The 23,332-nt window shown below is 37.9% G+C and overlaps 1 protein-coding gene across 1 annotated transcript in view; it reads left to right on the forward strand.

Moving 5' to 3' along the window:
• Positions 1–1,752: 1,752 nt before the first annotated feature.
• The window catches only part of LOC131038321 (uncharacterized), a 68,176-nt gene continuing 46,596 nt past the window's right edge, over positions 1,753–23,332 (forward strand). The window contains exon 1 of the mRNA XM_057970706.2: positions 1,753–2,460. Within this exon, the coding sequence (XP_057826689.1) occupies positions 2,297–2,460 (164 nt within the window). The 5' untranslated portion in view covers positions 1,753–2,296. The remainder of the gene's footprint in view (positions 2,461–23,332) is intronic.

Here is a 23,332-nt window from a genome sequence, read left to right on the forward strand (position 1 = left end):
GTGCATATAACATGGTGTGTTATATGATGTGTCATGTTATATAATGCTGCAACAACACTTATGCTCTTGGACAACCCTGTTTGCTTCATGCAATCATAACACCATGGCCTTCATCCTTAAATCACCTGATGTAACACAGTATCAACTAATCTGATCTTCCTATGGGGCACATATTGCATCTCTCTCAACCCGAGACCATACCATCTTCTCACCTTCCCTTTGTGAGTTATCTGCTCTAGGAAACCTTGACCTTTCCCTCAAGATCATCATATGGCATTGATGTATCTTCATCTTCCTCTGGGGAACACATAATGTTGCATCTCTATACTTTGCCAGCCTGACGCCTACATGTCTGTACATCTTTGTGGCACTTATCATTTTTGCATCTTTGTCCAATGCATCATCTCAACTGTTGACATCAATTAACTCTGCATGCCAGCTACATCTTCATCCAGTGGGTATCCTATAAGTCCCTTTGCAACTTCATCAACTCAACCTTGCACACACATATGTTGACATCAATGACAACCTTAATGCCAACAACTATGTGGCTCAACCTACATGTTTAGTTATTTATTTTAATCAATTGTTCAATTATTGTTAATTAAAAAACAAGTATGTTGAAAAATATCCAATCTATAAAAGTCTTGTATGAAGAATATTTTAGCTATTAGTTATTCAAAAAAATAGTTTGAAACACACTATGTAATTTGACTTTCATATGTTTAGATGTTTAAAACACGAGTAAAAAAAACACTATGATTCAAATTGCACATGTTTAGTTGTTTACCTTGATCAATCATTTAATTATTACTTATAAAAAAAGTGCAAGTTAAAAAACACTCAATTTACATATATTTTTTTAACAATTTCTTATTTTTAAAATTGTTATATATTTTCTTACCTTCTAAAAAAACTTATTTAAACTTCATAAAATCAAATATAAAACACAAAAGCATAGAGACTCAAATCAAATTAATCTTCCTAATTCACTCTTGGAAAACTTATTTCCTATGCTCTCTTCCTACCTCTTACATTCATTGATATTTCTTTTGGCTTCCATTAGTTCATGGTGAGTGGAGAAAAAAACTTTTGAAAAATCTAATAGCTCTAATTTTCAATGGAAGGTTATTTTTGCATTATGTAATTGCTACAATTATAAAATATTACATTAAAATTTGAAGGAATTATAAAATAAAAATGGTAATAAAAAATTGATGGCTTTCGATTATCATGGTTGATATTATTTGACACGTTGTCTATAATCCTAATCATTATATGACATGTTGCTCATTTTTTGTTGCACATATAATTGCATACAAAATTAAAAACATTAAATAATACGAATGACCATATATGTTACACCATGATAAAACATGATCATAATGCAATTTTTTATATGAAAAATAATTACCCCAAATAAAATAGCTCCATTCTCCAACAGTTTTCAATAATTATATTTAAAATGTGTATACTAATTTTTAAGTTCAATATCTTAACTATTTTTAACCGACCTCTATAATATAAAATTATATATACATATATATAATTAACATATTGTAACTATAAATACATTATGTGTGAAAAATATCTAATCCCTCCAAAGATGACTAAATTTTCTTCTTGAATACCAAGGTCAAACACTGAGCTCTCACATGCGGCACATATCCCTAGTTGGAATTTGTTTATCCGTACAAGTTCCTGTAGAAAAGAACGAGAATAAACAAAGGTGGTCCCCAAAAAAAGCCCACATCCGTTCAAAATTGTCAGAAAAGATCACTACGCTTTTCGGTGCCGTGCAATCAAATCTTAGAGGATCCTAAACTCTGTTGTGACTAGACAATCCTAATGAGTTTCATATTTTGGCCCCGGGTCCACAGTAAACAGTGTGCCTCAGTGGGCATTATTAAATTGTAACGGATCTTGGATAAACAGGTACAATTAAGCTTATCCATCCCCACAAACCAAAACTTTTACATTGAGCCCAACCCATATACACACACGTGCCAAATTCTTCAGAATTCGAAGCCACCAAGTCTGTAATGATTTCATCGAGCGAATGAACTGTACAAATTCTGGATTTGGCAGAGCCCACAAAAATGATTGTGCTGTTCTACATCACAATTACATGGAATTTGTTCCTATTCATTTTGACTGATATACCTCTGGATATACCCATCTACATCTTCTTTGAATTTCATAGGAGGATGTCATTGCTATAGCCTCAAAAGTATTCGTGTATACCAGCACATGGGTATTGTGGCTTCGTAGTTTGAATAGGGTATAATTTGACTCCATGGAGGATCCATCGCCTCCATCATATACTTCTTCAATAGGGGAATGCAGTTGGGCTTTGGAGGATCAGAATGGAACTGTAGAAGAAGATGGTGAAGAAATTCAAAGTTCTTACAGAGGATCTTTGGACAAAATGTGGTCCCTCGAAGACTCGCTTCCTATAAAGTAAGCTTTCAAGGCACTAAAATGCTCATTTTAGCGATGGTTGTTTATTGCTAATCATCTAATATTTAGTATTTCGAGGAAGATTAAATGTGCCAACTACATTCTCTTCTATAATTAATAACCTATGTTTTTATGATCTGTTGATTGATAATGGGGTCAAAACCCAGAATGCTTGGCATATTTTGCCCTCTGCAATAAGTAATTTTTGTTTTTGAATTCAAAATATATGGCAGATCAATAATTGTTTAGAGCGTATCTAGCCCTTGTATTAACTTCCATATTTAGTTGTCTAGTTGGTGATAATTCTTTTCACAAATTGAATTTGTGGACTGGAGATTATCCTTGTAAAGTAAATTCATAACATCCAATAAGAACTGAAACATACAACCATTTGGAAGTAAACAAGTGGTATTTATAATTGTTTAAGAAAATGTCCTCTTTTGATTTGGGTTCGACTTATTTCTGTCAAGTTATTTGATCCCCCTGTTCCAGGACCTATTCTGCTTCTCAGACCATGGCTCGTGGGTTCAGTCCCAAAATAAATGTATTGAATAATTAAGTGGGACGGATGCTTATCCTTCGACACTTTTCTTGGCTTAATTTGGTGAAGAAATTCGGTATTTTTCATCGTCTAGTGTTCTGGGTGTTAAAAAGTGATTGATGACGTACTAGCAGACACTGAGTTAATTAGGGTGAGACCTCTTTCGGGTTATGCAGAGGCAAGGTTACTGTGCCTTTCCTGGTCACTAGACTGGGGTAATTCCTAATATGATTAGATGTAATCCCTGGGTCATCATGATCATTTGGCTTCTTTCCACCCCTTTTGCAAAATTTTTCCATGGCTAACTGGTGAACTCAGGGTCCTAATAAGTTTGGGTTTTTAACTTAACAGGGAGATTCCTGAGCTTGGACTCAAATTTTAAAAAGGAGGAGAAATTGTGTTTTAACTAACTTTTGTCCCTTTACAATTTCCTGAGCAGATCAGTCACTTTCTTGAACATTTTAGTCGTTTTACCCTCTAGTAGTTTCTGAAAATGGTGTATAATATCTTCCAGGGTTGATGATTTTAAAGTTGAGTATATTTCTTCTTGGAAAATACTGACTGTAAAATTTGGCCTATAATTGGAGTCAAGACTGGGAATCATCCTTCTGCCTAACAATGCCTCAATGTTGTATACTTCCATGAATGTAATGTCCTGATCTGCCAAAATTTAGCCTATAATTGTACTCAAGACTCAACACGAAGTCATCCTTCTGCCTAACAGTGCCTCCATTTTGTACACTTCCATGAATGTAATGTATCAATCTGCAAAACTTGTGTTACAAATGCAATTTAAATCCATGTCATCAATTTCTTGAAGAATGAGATTTTGCTTGCTGGTCATTATTTACTGTGAACTTATCTATCATTGATTGTTTTGCTGCCTTTGACTTGTGTGACATAGAATTAGACCCATTATCTGCATTGACTAAAAGGTTAATATTCGGTGTTGCATATCGTTGAATCCCAACGTAATACATAGCTAATGAAAAATCATGTTTTTGTTTAATGCTTTTGAATTTGAGTTCCACCTTCTCTAATACTTTAATAAGTAAAGATATGTGATCTCTACCATTATTTATGTCAGAGAAATTATCCATTCTACTTCTGGTTGCTAATTTAGGGTGCAATAGGTTTGCCTTGCCTATATGCATCCATGGGTTTTTTATTGAATGTCTTACAATGACTTATTGTGGGTTCCATTTTTTACCTCTCGTGTTGTAGAGTAGAAAACACACTTTGAATAAAAATGTTAACGCTGAATGTAAACTAGCCAACCATGTAATGCCCCCAGTCAGTCAGTTATAAGAAATTGATAATTTTATAGATCTTTTTGATTTGCAATATCTGAATTACACACTGAAACACTTAAATCTATTGCTGACTTCTTCATTCCTTATTGATAATGTTGTTATTGTAGCCTAACTGAATAATGGTAGGCGCTGATACAGAAGAAAATAGTATAACAGCCAATGCCAAATATGATAGCATTAGACCCCACAAAAAATTTTGTGGTAAATTTTAATGCAATGGGATTAGCCTATGCGATCCTTTGCAAAGTGATAGCAGACAATGTTAGGAAATTCAGGCAGATCGTTCCATATGAAAATATTAGTTTAACTCTACCAAAAAGTAAGACAGACAATTAAATTAAGTGCGTCAAAGCCTGTCTCCTCCATGTTGCAATTTGCCTTTTGTGTTATACTTATTCTAGCAAAGACAAGCTGGTAACACGGGGCCCACCTGACACTCAGAATGGTAGTTTCTTATTCCTAAGGTAATCACTCTACAATTCCAAGTATATACCCCTGTTCAGACTACAAAGGGGAAACTGGAAAGGTAATACCCCTGTTCACACGAACATCCCTCTTAACTATAGCTTAGGGAGAAGTAAACAAATGCAAATGATGCAAACATACAGAGATGGGTCCCAGTTGGCTGCTAGGCCATGCTAGGTACCCATTTACAAAAAATCTTTCACAAACGGAGTAAAGGAGAAAAGCCCCTCTCCAAAAGTGAGAATGCAAGAAAAACAATCATGTACAAGTGATGTGTAATGTCCCCACCATGAAATAGAATTTAATGGTAAATAATAATAATAAAATTATAATGCAAATGAATAATTATTAAATTAAAATTAAATTCTAAAAGAATATAATTAAATATAATTAAAATTTAATTAAGTTAATGAATGGTTAAAAGACATGGAATGAAAAGTTGTGACTCCCTCGAATATGAGATATAAAAGAGAAAAGAGAACCTCATTTGAGACGGGGATAATTGGAGAATCAGAAGTGAAGATCTGATTTAAATATGAAGTGTAGATCTGATCATGAAATGTTGTGTCCCTTTCAAAGGGCAGATGTAATGAAGAGTTGCACTCTTACAAATGGTGCTAATGGTAGAAGGTTTGTGTCTCTTGCCAAAGGGCATACATGATGAAGAGGTGTGACTTTTCCTTCACATTGAGAGATATAAAGGAAAGGAATCAAAGCATCCAGTGACATGACCATCAATCAAATTAGATCAGATAATAAATAATAAATCAGAAAGAACTTTAAGTTAATACAGAAAGAAGTAATCGAAAGGAATATAGAAGAAGGTAGAGACTATTGCCAGCAAGGTATTGGATTCAGAAACACATTCAAATTGTCTTTTGTGTTGATTTTATGGTAGTGCTCGTTAACCACAGGCAAACATCAGATCTGTTGCCTTCCCAACCATAGACGATAAGCTCTTATCGTCACCCCCGAGCACACTACATGTTCTTCATGTTATTGAAATTATATCTATTGATGCAATCATGACCTTGCATATATATGAATCAATACCTCCTAATAGACCTCAAGTCGACCATATACTTTTGATGTTGTGACCATTTCACACATCGCCCCATTTAAATGGGGACCCCCTCTTTTTGCTCGTGTTGCCTGTTCTTTTTCTCTGCTTTTTAGGGTTTTGGTTTAGTTTGTCAGTTGTCTGGATTTAGGGTCAAGCCTTAGGGTTTCTGTTTTGTCGTTTTCAGGCCAAAGTCCAGTCAGTCTTGAGAGCTTTTTTTGAGCTTCCTCTCGTAGGATGTAATTTTGAATAAAGTGAATTCGCCAGAGGCTAAGTAAGTTGGTCTAGTTTCAATTGGAATTTTGAGTGCAACTCTGATAATTTGCCTAAGTGTTGATGATGAGTGTTTGATTTTTGTCCGATTGAGTAATTTTGACCAATTTTTGAGAATTTTGATAACTGATCCCGGGCATTGGAAATGACTTGTTTTTGCCTTGTGAAGTGATCAAAATCCCAAAATCTTGATATTTTGGCCTGTAGGAGCAAAATCGCTCCTGTCCCTCAGTGAAGGACCGGAGCTCGTTTCTCAAAATCTTACTGTCCTTGCAGGATCCAAACGAATTTCAGAGTGGAAGTGGTAAAGGGAGGCATGATCTTTCCGTTGAATATAGTTTGAAGAATTTCATAAATATGGAGATGCCCCAGGAGTAAAAATCGCTCCTGTCCCTCAGTGGAGGACCGGAGCTCAAAATCAAACATTGCCTTGTCCTTGCAGGATTTAAACAATTTGACGATTTAAGGAGAACCAAGGAGATATGTTTCATCAGTTGAATATAACTTGAAGTGCCTTCGTGAAGGAAAATGGATCAAAAATGCAAAATCGCTCCTGTCCCTCAGCCAGGGACCAGGGCGAAATTCAGTGTAGCTCTCGTCCCTCTCCCAGGGACCAGAGCGAAATTCCTCATAAGGCAAAATTTGGGTAAAGATTGAGCAAGTTTTGAGTTTGAAGCAAGAAAGGAGGATGAAATGAACCCGTCGAATACAAATTGAAGATTACAAAACATCAACAGGGGACTCAAATTGGCCTAGGTGCTCCTGTCCCTCACCAAGGGACCAGAGCGATTTTTGCCTTAGGACAATTTCTCGCCAAGTTTGAACAAACTCCCGGCCAAAGATGAAGGGAAGGGGACACAATGAGTCCATTGAAGATAAATTTTGAAGTTAGCAAGTTGTGATGGAGCCTACAAGTACAAATTCGCTCCTGTCCCTCAGTCAGGGACCAGGGCGAGATGTTTGTTATTATGTCTTTCACTCAAGTTCAAACCACTCCAAGTCAAGGTGAAAGGTGGCAGGGACGTTTTGAAGCGTCTTGACGAAGAACGAAGTATCAAAGGTCGCCAATATTGGGAGAATTGCACCTAATATCCAAGATCGCTCCTGTCCCTCAGTCAGGGACCAGAGCGAAATTCCTATGAGGGCCTAGGTTTTGAAGGTTTATCAAGTTTCGAGTGTCCAAGAGGGATCAAAGGACCTCATTCTACATGGTGAAAGTGATTGCAAGTTGATACAAACAAGGTTGAGCCCAGGATGCCCAAATTCGCTCCTGTCCCTCAGTCAGGGACCAGGGCGATATTCATTTCACTAGCCAATTCCTTCAAAAATCACGCCAAGTCAAGGACGTACAAGGTTACACAGGGTCTAAGGTGTCTTAAGAAGATGATATGCGAGAAAATCAAACGTCAAAGGGTGATCAAATTGAACCAAGAAGCTGTATCGCTCCTATCCTTCAGGCAAGGACCAGGGCGATTTTCACATAATCACTCATTATCCTTCAAGATCACGTCAAAGCCAAGGTACACAAGATCAAAGATATCGTTTGGAAGGCGATGAACGAGAAGTTGAGGTTAAGAACGAAGAATTTTGGCTAAGAGCATAAAGATCGCTCCTGTCCCTCACCAAGGGACCAGGGCGAAATCCTTCAAGCATCAAGGAGAAAACACCAAGATCGCTCCTGTCCCTCGCCAAGGGACCAGGGCGATATCACCTCAGGAGGCATTCATTTACAAAGTCAAGTTAACCAAGTTTGAAATTTCCAGCAAAAATGCCAATTTCAACGTAAAGATGGAGATTTTGAACGTCGAAAGCACGAGATTCCAGGCTAAAATGGTAATTCGCTCCTGTCCCTCAGTCAGGGACTAGAGCGATAATGGTTTGCATCTTTCCCTCCTCCAATTTTGGCGCTAAACATTTTTTTGAATTTTTATTAAATGCTAAAAATCGATAAATTGGAATATTTAATTGATAGCATTTAAAATTTGCGCAAAACATTTATTTAATTAATTTTGCCTATTTAAAAATCGAAAAAATTAATTATAAAGGCAATTGATTAATTTATTATTATAGAAAATTGGAGCGCTTGGATTTATTTTATAAAAGTCGGCCCTTGTTATTTATTTAAAAATCATTTTAATTTCTTTATTTTGGCAAAGTCGGCCTAGAGGTAAATGAGAGGTGAGCGCTTATAAAAGGAGGGTGAAAATTTTTCATTTTCACATTATCATTTTATCATCTTCCATATGCGGTTTTGGAGAAGTGCGATTGGTATTCAAGTGGAGCGAATTTCCATTCCAAGGAAGGCGCAAACATCATCAAGGAAGTGCGAACTTGAAGTTAAAGTAAGGCGAACTTGCCAAAGACATTAAAGATCACATCAAAGACCCCAAGGGTGGCGAATTGATAAGGAGGACGTTCATTTGAAGAGGGATCACGTGGGAAGCTTCAAATTAAGTTTTGCCTAGGCGATTTTCTTTATTTTGCATTTTAGAGTTAGCTCTCAAGTGAGGTATGGCAATGTGATCCCTTGAATTTTGAATTTTGATCATCATTGCTTCAAATTTTGAATTTTGGAATTTTGAATTTGAGTGGCTCAATCGTTTTTTTTTTAGGAAATGATAACTCAAAGACTTATCATGAAGTTTCCTAAAATTAATCTTTAATCTAATCTATGTTATGCATTGCAATATCTAGTTACTTATTATGGAATGTTGTGTAGGTATGGCAACCTCGAAGGCGGGAGCATCCACCAGTCGTCCAACTCTCATGAAGGAAGATCAAAAGACCGAAGAAGTGGAGACCAAGATCGTGTCTAAATGGAGCAACATTGGAGATACCAACTTGGGTAACTTCAGTACGAAGAAGTTTCGAGAGGTCCCTTACATTGGCAAGCCATCACCTGTCGCCAGAAGGATAATCGAAAGTGGCATCATTAAGGCGGCCGGCTTCCCTCCAGCAGTACAATGCCATGAGTTGATGATCGAGTGTGCTCGTCATTATGATCCTCAATCCAGAACAATCGTGTCCAAGGAAGGAAACACTTTAGCTTATCTTTCAGAAGAGGCTATAAGTGAGGCTTTCCATCTTCCAGAGCACAGAGATATGGTCTACAAGAGCATAGAAGGAGCCAGGTCCATGTACGAAGATGATCCAGATGCTTGCCTAAGCATCATCAACAAGAACTGGTTACTCAAGAGTCGTCCTCGCCTGAGCAAGATACCGAATACACCACATAGGATCGATTTCCAGGAGGAGTACAGAGATTTGATTACAATGCTCAACCGAGTCACGAGAGCTCCTCAAGCCTTCTACTTTGAGAGGTGGATGTTCTACTTTATCCAGGTGATAGTTCAGGGAAAAGGAACAATTCATTGGGCTAGAATGATTAGCCATTGCTTGGACGTACAGTTGAGGAGACTAAAAGCTACCAAGTCCTTCCACATGAGTTCATACGTCATATATGCCTTAATCAGGAGCTTTGAGTACGCAGGACTACCTCACAGAGGAGTGATTGGAAGAGGACTCGGCGAGGTCAGAGTTTGTGATTCCTATGTCCACTTGCATCATTCGCTAGGAAGTAACTACAAGTTAGTTAATGATACCTTCACTATGAACATCACAAGGACGTTGCAAGACGGGATTCACAACAGATTATCTCAAGATGCACAGGAACTAGTAAAGAGGTACGGTGCTTGGTTTATCCAATTTCCGAAGTTTACTTATATCAGAGTTCATGGATGTCCTTCACCTCCATACATGTTGCCGAGATATCCAACAGACAGAATAGTGTTACTTGAGGTAACAAGACAGTTGGCAGCTTATGTGAAGGCTTTCAGACACAGACATGGAAATGGAGTTCCCGTACCTATCATATTGGGCAATTCAGTTGAGGTATGTCCTAATGCTTTAGCCATGGATGACACAGAGAAGGAGTTAGCTTTGTATTCTTTTTCATTCTTTGCTTTGAGAGAAAACTTTGATCCACATGGATATATAGAGGAGACAGTCGGTAGGAAGTTTAAGCATGAATTTCAGATAGAAGATTTTATGATGAATCTCCTAGACGATCTTGAAGTGAAAAGAAAGATGCATTCTAGATTGCCTCTGGATTTCATCAGGAAATGCAAGATTTAAAGAGTGGCCGACCAAGCTCAGGACAGTGGCAGACATCTCCAGTCATCCTATGACCGAGAAAGCAAATCAGTAAGGTTAGATTGGAATGAGCCCGAGGTCGTGGATCTAGATGCTTTGATGGCTCCAGTCTTGTCTTGTACTCGCAGATGGGTTGATGTGCAGCATCAGAAGTTGAGAGAGCAAGGCATAGCTATGACTTTCACTTTGGAAGAGAAACCAGTTGAAGGTGGAGCTAGTGTAAGCGAAGGTAATCCTAATCCCAGAAATGCAAATGAAGGCAACCTTCGAAGTGCAAGTGAAGGCGATCTCCATCCAAGAGGCTCGAAGAGGAAAGAGAGACCTGGAAAGAGAGAATCTTCCAAGAAGAAACAAGAGGCCAGCCGAGATCGTTCATCCGGTACATCTTCTCGACAAGAGAAAAGGACACTTGAAGTGGAAGAGTCTATGGAGTCGATGGTTCAGAATGATAAAGAAGGACAGGTACCTCAAAAGTCACCAAGTGGATCTCTCCAAGATTATGAGCTACATGAAGACAAGAATAATGACGAAGTAACATCTCCTCCCAGAGAAGAAGAAATATTGCATAAGGAAATACAGGTCAAAGAGACAAGATCAGCCATCCCAGATTGGTTGAAGGAAAGATTAACCAAGGTGATCGTAATAGAGGACGAGGACAATGTAATTGATTTAGAGAGCCTTGTTGGACGTTCTCAAGAAGTAACAGAGAAGAGGAAGGCTACCGAGATGTCCAAGATGATTAGAGATGAGACTGGATCTAGAAAATTACAGATAGCTACACCGGTAGTGGACAAATATGAAGAGGAGATCCTAGCAGAGGAATATGATATAGAGACATTTGAGCTAGGTCCATCCACAGCCGAGCAGACACTAGATGATGCCACAGATTCCTTTGAGGCATTGAAGGACAAGCTTAGAGAAGAAATGGAGAAGAGTAGAAAGCTTGAGAGAGAGGTCGGTGCATGGAGAACATATTTCAGCCATCTCAATCAGCCTTTAGGACGTCAGGATTCAGCAAGATCACCCATACAGGCACTTCCCCTTCAATCAATTGGTGAGGCAGAGAGATTCAAGAGTATGGTCCAGCGTATGAGTACTTGGATGGATAAATCTCATACAGTTGCCGTAGAATTTGCAACAAGGATGATGAAGGCTATTCATAGGGCTATTCAGGTTCTTGAGATCATCCACAATTTGATGATAACGGTAGCCGCTTTTGCTCATACCAAAGATGTTATCATTCCTGTCTTGAAAGTAATCAGACAAACATCGAGGAAGGTCTTAGCGCAGGAAAAGATTATGGATGGAGGACCTCACAGTTTACTTCAGTGGTCAACCTTACTCCAGATGAAGGAAGTTCTCTTTGAGGACATCAGTACTAGATGCAGTCATGTTGAGGAGGTGATCAACCCGATCCAGGACAGAGTATTTGAGGTACTACGTACCATTCTTGGCAGGAGGATCGAAGTTGAGACAGATGTGGATTTGCAGGAATTGGAAGATAGAATCAAGGTCATCTTTTGCAAGGACGCTAATATCACAGATGAGCAACAGGACCAGATGTTTGCTACCATGCTCCTGATCGAAAGGACTAAGGAACTTGAACTTACATGGGACGCAGCTCTTCTAGATGCATTTGATCAGGTCATCCACTTGGAAGAAAGAATGAAGAATCTTCCCGAGATTCCAATTGCTGAGATCGAAGGAATCATATCAAGATTCATTGCATATGCTAAAAAGGAGCATTGGAAAGGGAATAAGATTCTAGATGAGAGGTTATTATAGATGACATGGCACCTTAGTTGTCATTGGTTTATGTCTCCTAGATTTTCGTGCCAAATTTAATAATTGGCTATGCATTTAATGTTGTGCAATAAAAGGGGAACTTTTGTAATAAAACCCTAATTAGGGTTTAGGTGTCATAATCTTGGCCATTGATCTGCTTTTTGATCTGGACCGTTCATTGTAATTGAGGATGCTATTTATACCCTCATTTCATTTCATTTTGTCATTAGAAATAACTAGAAAATCAGCATTAGAGAGAGATTAGAGTTTAGAAGCAATTTACTTTTTGTAGCAAGATTGAGCTTTGAAGAAAGAATTCAAACAATTGTTGTACATGATGGCTTTGAGATCAATGAAATATTGAAGTTATGGTGTTTTGTTGCAATTCTCTTAGTTATCTTCATGGTTGTTCAATTTTCTTGAATCATTTCTCGATCAAAGTAGTGTGTTAATTCGAAGGACAAAGTGTTGGACTTGACCTTTGGTAGGATTCGCTTTCCAAACCACTAGCTTCTTGCTGATTGTAGGAACGCCTTGCGTGGTCGACTGGAGATATTTGAATCGTTTAAACCTTCAATCATTGTTGTATCTTGGATATGTACCTTCGTGGTAGTGTCCTTGGTCTTTGATGTATTGAAAAATCATTTGTTACCTTAGAAGATCGCATCAATTTCAATTGAGTTGTTAATTTATGGCAATATTGAAATTGGTAGAATCTCACCAAGTCTTGTCCACATTGAGTCATTCTTAGGGTTAGACTAGATTAGACCTCTTGCAAACCCTATCCTTTTGTCTTTTTTTTGAAAAGCTTCTTTAGTTTAGCAAAATCTTCGGCAACGTAAGGCCCCTTGATGACACAGCAATCACAACGACCACTGGTGCTTATCCACACGTAGAGACCCTACCAAAAAGAACATTGGAGTCATCCTAACTGATCCTTTTTGCGAATCTTCAGCAGTTAGCGACTTTATTCAAGAGAGGATAAGATGCCTTTGGGTATTTTATTCTGTGTATGATTGTGTACAAAATACACGTCAACAGTTAACCACAGGCAAACATCAGATCTGTTGCCTTCCCAACCATAGACGATAAGCTCTTATCGTCACCCCCGAGCACACTACATGTTCTTCATGTTATTGAAATTATATCTATTGATGCAATTATGACCTTGCATATATATGAATCAATACCTCCTAATAGACCTCAAGTCGACCATATACTTTTGGCACCAAGGATAGGGTCATACCTATATATTACAAGTTACATATGAGTCTCCCTTAGTTGCAAGTTACATTTAACTTAATCACAAGTTACACACAAGTGGTTCGCCCAAATAGGGCCTGCCCCAAATTAGACTCATACAACTGCGATATCCAAATGCCAAGGCCGACAGACCACTTGGCATTTTGTGCACTAGGTCGGCCCTAGAAGGGATCCGACCTAGCTACACAACAACATTCTGCTCTACCATAGACAGGTAAGGGATTACATCCCTGGTTCAGTTAAGAACACAGCAACTTCCTTAAGTCATTGTATTAATTATTACTTTAGGAACAGCATTAAAATATTAAGGAAACAGGAAATGTTCATTTATGTAATTATACTAAAATGTAACAGTTCTGAAATTATATATTACTGTTTGAATATGATTGGGTTAGTATGACTGAGAATATGTACTGTATAATTTCATTTAGGATTACTGCTGTGTATCAAATAAGTAGTTTAGAGTAACTGTTATTAATTCCATCTTGGCGCGAGCATTGGGGAGGGTATTCAATGGTGACGAGGCTTTTTCATGTGGTCATCGGATCCATGAAGTGAAGGAACCAGTTACCATCTCCATGATAGCCTTACCAAGTTGGGAGAATCCAAGTGTTAAAGGTATAAAGTCTGGAAGGATAGCAAACTCGCCAAGTCTAGCAAGGGAATTAGAAGCAACCAAAGCAACCATCCCTTGGTCTTGGTAGACAACGGACCCTAGCTTTTCTTTCAGGCCTCTTATAATTGCCCACTGTCTGTATGTTAGAATAAAATATCTTATGCTGATCAAAAAAAAAATGTTTGTAGGTTTTGTGTGCGTCCTTGTGATTGCAGGTTCTCACAAATCAGGCCACCTACTTTCAGGCATAAGGTATGATCTGAGTCTCACCCTGAGTTCCCTACATTATTATATTATATGTAGAATAATTAATTGACTGTTATGGCCTATGTCACCAGGTTCGGCCGAATTTCATCCTTGAGTTCGAAATTCGCCGAACTTAAAAAAAAAAAAAAATCGTTGAAATTCGCCGAACTTCAAATTTTTGTTTTTTATTTTTTTATTCTTTATAAATTTTTGGCTTTCTTCTTCTGTTAATATTTTTTAAACACATCTTTAGTCTGTCGTGAGTCGCGGCCTGCAGGAGAAGTAGTCGCAGACCCGTGATAGTCGCAGCTTGCAAGAGAAGTTCGCCTGTCGTTTGTGCCCTAGCATATGTTTCCTATGGTTTATATTTTATAAATATGTCATCTTTTTGTAACGATTTCAAATCTATTTATCAATGTTAAACTATTTAGACAATTTTATAGATATATTACATATATTAATTAAAACAATTTAAAAATTACATACGGCGAATTTAATTCGAATTTTATACATTTCGAATTTTTCCCTCATCATTCGAATTTCAAAGTTGTCGAACTTCGAATTCGAATTCAAACCCGGTGACTTAGGTTATGGCAATAATGGGTTCATAATTCACTGTGTTAAAATTTAAACAGAATTGTCTCCTAAATTAAAATGAATTGTTTGATACTACAATCATATTGAATTAGACTGTTAGTGTTAGACAGGCTCTCTACTAGTAGGGGAGATTACATGATGGAATAAGTGATGAATGGAGGGCTTAACATGACCTTGGAGTACATCCATCACAAATTTTACAACCAATATCCCCTCCATGGGAGAGAGAGAGTGAGACCATATATCCCACCCATAATGAAGTATCTCCCATGTCAATTCTGAATGCTCGAAGACAAAGGAGAATCCAATGCCTACAAGCATGCCTCCCCTTGGGAAGAAACATCCTGCTAAATTGAAGTACAAGAAGGCATAGCAACACTAAAATCTGAAGTAGTAGGAGGGGGAGGAGATAAAAGCTTAGCTCAAGCCTTAAGAACACCAAAGTTCAAGTGACCAAACTTCTCAAAAATATGATTCACACTAGATGCATGAGTGTGAATACCAGTCAAAGGAACTAGCTCATCATCTAGAGCAAAATGTGCAAATATATACGATTAGCCATCCCAACAACAATGATATTTGTACCCTTCAAGTCTCCAATGAAGATTGAATTAGGTGTGAACTCAATTGCTTTACCTTCTCCGCTATGTATAATCGGATAGAAAGAAGATTGGTTGATAAGGATGGAACACAAAGTACATTGTTGAATTTTCCATCTCCTATGTCAATAGATCCTTTCCCACAAACAGGCATCTATGTGTTGTTAACCCTCAAAATATGTGGTAAAGTTCAAGTCTCAAATGAAGAGAACATACCCTGTGATGAAGCCATATGATGTGAGGCCCTTGGATCAAGATGCCATCTACCTAACTCTAAGCAACATGCTCATGTGGGTTTCACATGTATGTGTTGTTAACCCTCAAAATAGGTGGTAAAGTGCAAGGCTCAAATGAAGAGAACATACCCTGTGATGAAGCCATATGATGTGAAGCTCCTAAATCAAGAAGCCATCTACCTAACTCTATGCAACATGCACATGAGGGTTTCTCATTTTGAGGTTTATCCTCTTTGGTAGAGGTGGGAGGCTCATTATATTTTGTTTGGTTTTGGATTTCTTCTTGCCTTCTCCTTTGGGTGTTTGTGCTAACAATGCTTGACTCTTGGTAAGTGTGTCTAATTGGATAAGCTTTTCTTGGTATCTAGTCAAACAATCACAAAATGTCTCAAAAGAAGGCATGCTAAATGATTCACCTAAGGCATCCATGGTGGAATAAAAGGTAGAAGAAAAGACTGTAAATGGTCCTTTTAACTTAGACAAAATCAAATTTATCCTTACCACAACTAAACAATTGAGATCTCAATGATTTGAACTTAACCAAGTAATCCTCAATGGTAGGAAATGTATCAAGAGAAAGAGATGCCAATTTTGCCTCTATTTGCAAAGCATGAAATTCACTAACTATACCAAACATGTCTTTGTACTTATCCCATACCTCCGTTGGTGTAGTGCACATCTTAATGTGGAACAAGCTGTCAAAAACATGCAATGCAATCAAGCCTATATCGTCATCACGTTTGTTTCTATTGGAAAATCTATCTTACTTAGTGAATTGAAGTTGATGATCATGCAAAGTAGACCATAAACCCCCTAAAAGGAGCAATCACTACATTTTGGTTTTCCATGTGTGATAATTGTGAAGAGTGAGTGGTTCAAATGGACTTGATTTAACCGTGAGAGTACCAAGTACCAAGAGAGAAAAACAGACAATATACTACAAAATCTTATATGAAATCTCCCAAATCTGAAACAATACTGAAAATGAAGCCCCCAAAAAAGATAGAACTTCTCCAAGTGTTAGGATGTTCAAGTAATCATTTAGAATTGTGATATTTTGCAAAAATTGAATAAAATATACTTGGTGTTGAATCTGGAAAAAGTGCCTAATAGATCCAAAGATCTCCTCAATACTTTTCCAATGCCACAAGAATCACGAAAATTAGATAAGCAAGCAAAAAGTTATGAGCTTAGATGTCCAAATAGGAGGTTTGACTTCAAACAGTAATAAAATACATGAACAACATAATTTGATAATGACACCTATGCCACTAGAAACTACACAGAACCGAGCTTCTAAAGATATCTCGTTTGTAAAATTTGACTCTTGGATCAAAAGTTATAGTGATTTTTCTAATGCTGGTATAGTAGTGAAAAAATAGCCCCCTAAAGTCTAAGCACTAATCACCCAATGTGACCTTAGCTTGCTATAGGGTTTATAAAAAAGTCTTGTCGCCACCTTGGGTAGTGGGTGGGTGGAGCCTAGGTGGCTCTTTTGCAGTTGTTGCTCGTTGGTAGCTTGGGCGTTTAGCTCCTAGCACGGGCAAAAAACTTGTCGCAAGGATCAAGAGCCAATGTGCAAATAATTTAAATCAATTTAAAAAAACTTGGGATCATATCTATCATTGATGAAATGTTGACAATTGTCCTACGAAAGAGAATATGTTGTAGGATATGCTTTGCAAATATTTCAACAAATATGCTCTTCTGTCAACCTCAACTATTGACAACATATGAATTATATGGATTTTGTACAAGTGTATGGATGAAATTAATGCGGAGAGATTGAAATTTTTTCTAAGGGCCTAGGGCAAAAATCTTTGTTTTTGGCAAATTGACAATTGATCTTAGGGTTTTTGGGCCTTCTAGATGTGATGGCAAGGTCTATTTTGACCCAAAATGCTTCAAAATTGCAGCTACTTTCTTGATTTGGCAACCACCTCCCAACTTTAAACCCTCATAGATTTGGCATCACATGTTCGATTTGGACAAAATATAAGGCAAAACTATCTTTTTTGGACAGTTTGAATCAATGGTGAGCTCAAATTTGTACTAACATGCACCAAAAATAACCTGCAATACAAAGCCAAAAGAGACATCCTTCCAAATCTGGTATTTCTATCAAGTTTTTCTGATTCTTCAGGTCATCATATGATGCAAGAGAAGAGCATACTCAAATTTTCAAGATCCACCAAGATTTGCAACACAACAATAGCTCATGCACAAATCACTCTCAAATTTGAGAAGGGAATTTGCAGATTTGCTGTATTAATACCATGATAGAGTCACTCAAGATTCAAGCTCTCAAGATCACCTGCAACCAAAAATTCCTTCTACAAGAGAGAAAAAAGCAAGAACATAGATTTGCAATAATGGATGCAAAATGATTATATTGATACAACTGATACTTAATGTATATATGGGACCTGTTGATGTGTTTTTTGTACACATGCGAACGCATAATAAAATACCTAAAGGTACCTTATCCTCTCTTGAACAAAGTTTCCCGACTATTGAAGATTTCGCCGAAGGATCAATTGAGGCAACTCCAATGTTCTTGTATGTAGGTTCTCTACGTGTGGATAAGCTTCTCGTGGTATGATGTGATTTTGCTGGAATCTCAAGGGGACTTACGTTTGATTGCCTGAACGTCTGATTTGCTTTGGATATTGCTGGAACGTGAGATTTTATTGGTCCTAGATTTTGAAAAAGGAAAAAGGAGAAGCGTTGAAACGGGATCTATTTCTAATACTAAGAATGTAAGAGCAATGAATGACCTTTGATGAAATTCTAACTAAGTCTTGCTTTGACATCCCAAGACCATCTCCACAAGGTTTGTGCGATCTTCTGAGGAAAGCTTTATGATGTTCAGATCACCGCTACAGGCATGGACACCATCAGGCTGATGCATATCGATGAAGAAGCGACAATTGAAGTTAAGCTTAAGCTGAATGATTTCAGTTGACTACACAAGGCAAGTCTGCAATCAACAAACTACTAGTAGTATGGATATACAAATTTCACCATTGACCATACACATTTCTTCCACTCATCTAGTAACATGAAATCAAATTTGAGAAGAATAGAGACCATGCAAATTGTTGAATTGACCCATAGAATTCACCATTTCTTCAATGAAGTTTACAAGTCCTTTACAACAACATCTTGGCAACAATCTTTGCCTTCTCTTTCTATTCTACTCTAACTATTTCCTACTCTCTGACTATTCACTACTATCTATTCTCTATTAACCCACTATTATCCACTATCAACTATTAACCTTTACAAATGAGGAGCCAGGGCTTATATAGAGAAACCCTTTACAAATAGACGACTCTGACTGATTTAGAATCAATGGCTAGGATTACAAGATAAAAACCTAATTAGGGTTTGTTACAACAAACTTCCTTAGCCAATGAGAAAATTACATTCCAAGAGTGAGGACCAATAAGAAGCAGGGGTAGGTACATCGAAGTTTGTGCCGCCTTTGGTAAATTAGGTACATTGAATCTGGTCATGCTGAGGTGGACCGATCCGACTGGAAGAATGATGACTGGGATGCCACCTTGTCTAACACTTGTAACTTGGTTGATGTTCAATTTGATGAAGTTGAGAAGCTAACTTTAATTAACTCTTCTGAAACTATCTGCTTCTTCAACGGACCCTTCCTTTGACCTCCTTTGTCTTTGATGTGCTGGATGGATGGTGTACCTTTCCTTGAAATATTGGCATCGCCTTTCTTTGTCATCCCGTGGTTCCTTAGTGTGGCGAAGTGAAGGTTTTGGAGGTAGCTGACAATTCCTTGAACACCTCGAGTCTTCCAAGGCTTCAAAGTACCATGAGTCTTCCCTTTTGCCCGTGGAACGTCCTTGACGATGATGGACTAGAAGTGGTCGTCCTTGATGATGCTGGACTGGAAGAGGTCATCCTTGATGATGCTGGACTGGTTTTCTCCATCTGCAAAATAAACCAAAAGGTGATTAAGTACATATGAATATTCATTTCAACAAAGCATTTTCACCTTAAATCATCAACAAGAAGACTTCAAAATAAAGTTCGCTCAAAATCCTTCGCAGGGACAGGCCCTATAAGAGTTTCGCCCTGGACCCTTTGGAAGGGTCAGGAGCAAAATTTGCATTCCTGGCCAATTTAGACCTCATTTCATCTTTATCCCACAATTAGCTCCTCGCTTGACCCAAACAAGGTGAAAAATAGGAGTTTCAAAAGATTTCGCCCTGAACCCTCTGGAAGGGTCAAGAGCGAATTTTGCATTCCAGGATAATTCTATCACTTGTTTACTCCAAAATTCTTCCCAAGGAAAACATATGATAGCCTTCTCTCCACCTTGGCTTAGGAATTCATACCTTGACCTTCATCATGAGCAATTTAGGTGAAATTGGGAATTTCGTTCTGGACCCTTTGGAAGGGTTAGGAGCGAAATTCACTTGTTAGGTCAAAATTCACCCTTCTTTCACTTGCAATCTCTTCTAAGGCAATCTCTAAGGCAAATCCACCTTGATCACTGACTTGGCTCAACACTATCTTGGAGGAAAACATGACATTTTGTGAATTTCGCTCCTTCACTTTTTGCTTGCTTATCCACACTCAGTTTCATTTTCTTCACTTCAACTCATCTAGACTCCCTCATTTTGAATCCACTTCTCAACTTGGCAACATTTGTTTGATCCTCACAAGGATAAAAAAGGAAAATTCGCTCAAAAACCTAGCCAGGGACTGTTGATGTGTTTTTTATGCACATGCGAACACAGAATAAAATACCCAGAGGTACCTTATCCTCTCTTGAGTAAAGCTCCCGAATGCTGAAGATATCGGAGAAGGATCAATCGGAGAAGCTTAAAGGTTCTTGTATGTAGGTTCTCTACTCGTGGATAAGCTCTTTGTGGTATGATGTGATTTTGCTGGAATCACAAGGGGACTTACACTTGATGACTAAACGTCTGATTTGCTGGAATCACGAGTCCTATTTACTAACTGGAGGACAAACAAATGGCAAAAGATGCAAGGTTCGGGAAGTCTACTCTACTACCTAGAATGCGAGAAGATGGATGAATGACTAGGTGGAGTCCTACTGGGCTGGGTCTCACCATCAGGCTTGAACAATTTGACACCAGCTCAATGCGATCTTTAAAGGGGTGCTTCCAATATGTTCAAATCGTACACCATCAAACACTGATCACCATTCAAGGTAATGCATGAACAATAGATGTGTAACGACTTAAGATTAAGCTCATTTTGTTCCAGTTGACCACGCAAGGCGCACTTACCATCAGCAAGAGGCTAGTGGTTTGGATTAGACGGATTCCACACAGGTGCATTCAACAATTTTCTTCATTCAATCTAATCTTCTACCATCTAGAATTGAAGATTCAACAAGAAACCATGCATATTGCAAGAAACGACACACTTCACCATTACTTCAATGAAAATGGAGTTTATTTACAATCAATGGCAACAATTTCTTGCCTTGTCCTCCTATTCTACTCTAATTGCTATTCTATCAACTGACTACTCACCTTCTAACTATTGACTAACTATTTTCTATTCCTTCTTCTATTAGCCTTTACAAATGAAGAGTCGGGGCTTATATAGTGCCCTTAATACAATTCAATGGCTAAGATCAATTTGAGATCAATGGTCAAGATTCTACAATAAAAACCCTAATTAGGGTTTGTTACAACAAACTTAATTCTGACCAATGAAATAATTGTATTAATTGGACACATGTCTTCTTTGGAATATTCGACCAATGGATAGCTGGGGTAGGTACATCGAAGTTTGTGCCACCTTCCATGAGTTAGGTACATCGAATCTGGACATGCTGAGGTGGACCAATCTGACTGAAGGAGTGATGACTAGGATGCCACCTTGTCTGATACTTGCAACTTGGTAGATATCCAACTCGATGATGCTGAGAAGCTAGCTTTAATTAATTCATTTGAAACTATCTGCTTCTTCGACGAACCCTTGCTCTGACTTCTTTTGTCTTTGATGTACAAGATGATGATGTACCTCGCCTTGGAATGCTGGATTGGAAGAGGTTATTCTTGAGGATGCTTGACTGAAGAAGGCCGTCCTTGTTGATGCTAGACGGGAGGAGGTCGCCCTTATCCTTGCTTGATCTTTTTGGAGGAGACCGTCCTTGATCTGGCTTGATTTTCTTTGATGAGAGTCTGCCAAGTAATAGATCTTCCGACTCTGGGCCGCCATTTGATGCCTACACAAAAATTCCAAAATTAGTCTTTAAGCATTATATCTTAAAATGTAGAAATTAAGACTCTCCAAAGGGAAAATTCAAGATATTGATTAGGAAATTTCATGATAAATCTAGAATTCTTCATTTCCTAATTAATTAATCAACAAAATCAAACTCTCAAGTCTTAGACTTCTTTTAAAAAATTGCTATGAAATTAAAACAAGCCCTGACGAAGAATATCAAAATGATTTCCATACCTTCTCTTGAGTACTTAACTCTAAGACCTTCGAAAATGATGAAAGAAGACTGGATTTTACTAGACAAGGTTTAGATTGTAGTCTTCCCTTGGATGAATTACGCCTCCATTAGCCTTCAAAATGAATTTCACCCTCCTTAGTCTCCACACTTAGCAAAATTTCGCCTTCAATCTTCTGGATTTCGCTCCTCAAATTGCTCCTCAATTTCGCACTTTAGAAGGGATGAATGAATGATTTGAACTTGAAACAATGCCCCCCTATTATATAGAGCGCTCACCTTCTTTCCTCCAAGGCCGACTTGGCAAAAGGGATAAAAAAATAAATAAAAACTCTTTAAAAAGGTGGCCGACTTGCCTACAAAGGCAAAATAATGCCTTTGGGCGCTCACTAACAAATTTTAATTCAAAAAATTAATTTTAGATGCCTCCAAGATGTCCCTTTTGATTATTTCAAGGTCAAAAATTAATTTATTAAATTGCCAATGCCTTTAATTTAATGTGAATTTAATCTTTTCAAATGCTTCGAAGTTAGCAATTTTGGGGGATTTGAGGAATATCAAAGTTTGATTAAGGCCACAATGAAGATTGACAATAATTTCACCCTGGACCCTTAGCAAGGGTCAGGAGCGATTTTCCAAATTAGGCCTTGAATATCCAATTTTTGCAAATCCAAAATATCACCAAGGCACTCCAAATGGCATCTTTTACTGGAGTTCGGGCTTGATTTCACTTGAATTTTGGAAAAAAAGTGCATTTAGGGTTTTTTCGCCCTGGACCCTCAGCAAGGGTCATGAGTGATTTTTCAAATTTGTGCTTACTCCTTCATCAACTTTTCTTGAATCCACCCTTTAAGGCTAGGCAAAGGTCTTCTTCTTTCACTCCATCCAAGCTTGGTTCGTTCCTGCAAGGCAAAATAGGGGATTTTCAAATTTTCGCCCTGGACCCTCAGCAAGGGTCAGGAGCGATTTTTCTTCCCTGGCTTAGAATCATCAAGTTTTGGAAGCAAATCCTTATTCATCATGTTTTTGAAGGCCATTTTTACCCTAGTGCATCCTTGCCTTAGCCAAAACTCAAAGGAAATAGGTTGATTTTGCAATTTTCGCCTTGGGCCCTCAGCAAGGGTCAGGAGCAAATCTGAGTTTTTTTTGAGCAAATTCTTTCATTCTTTTAGCTCCAAATTATTTCTAAGGCATAACACACATGTCTTTCTCCCATCCAAGTCATAAAAACCAAAATCCAATCTTGAAATGCAAGGA

The sequence above is a fragment of the Cryptomeria japonica genome, chromosome 9, assembly GCF_030272615.1.
Source record: "Cryptomeria japonica chromosome 9, Sugi_1.0, whole genome shotgun sequence".
In the NCBI taxonomy this organism is placed as follows: Eukaryota; Viridiplantae; Streptophyta; class Pinopsida; order Cupressales; family Cupressaceae; genus Cryptomeria; species Cryptomeria japonica.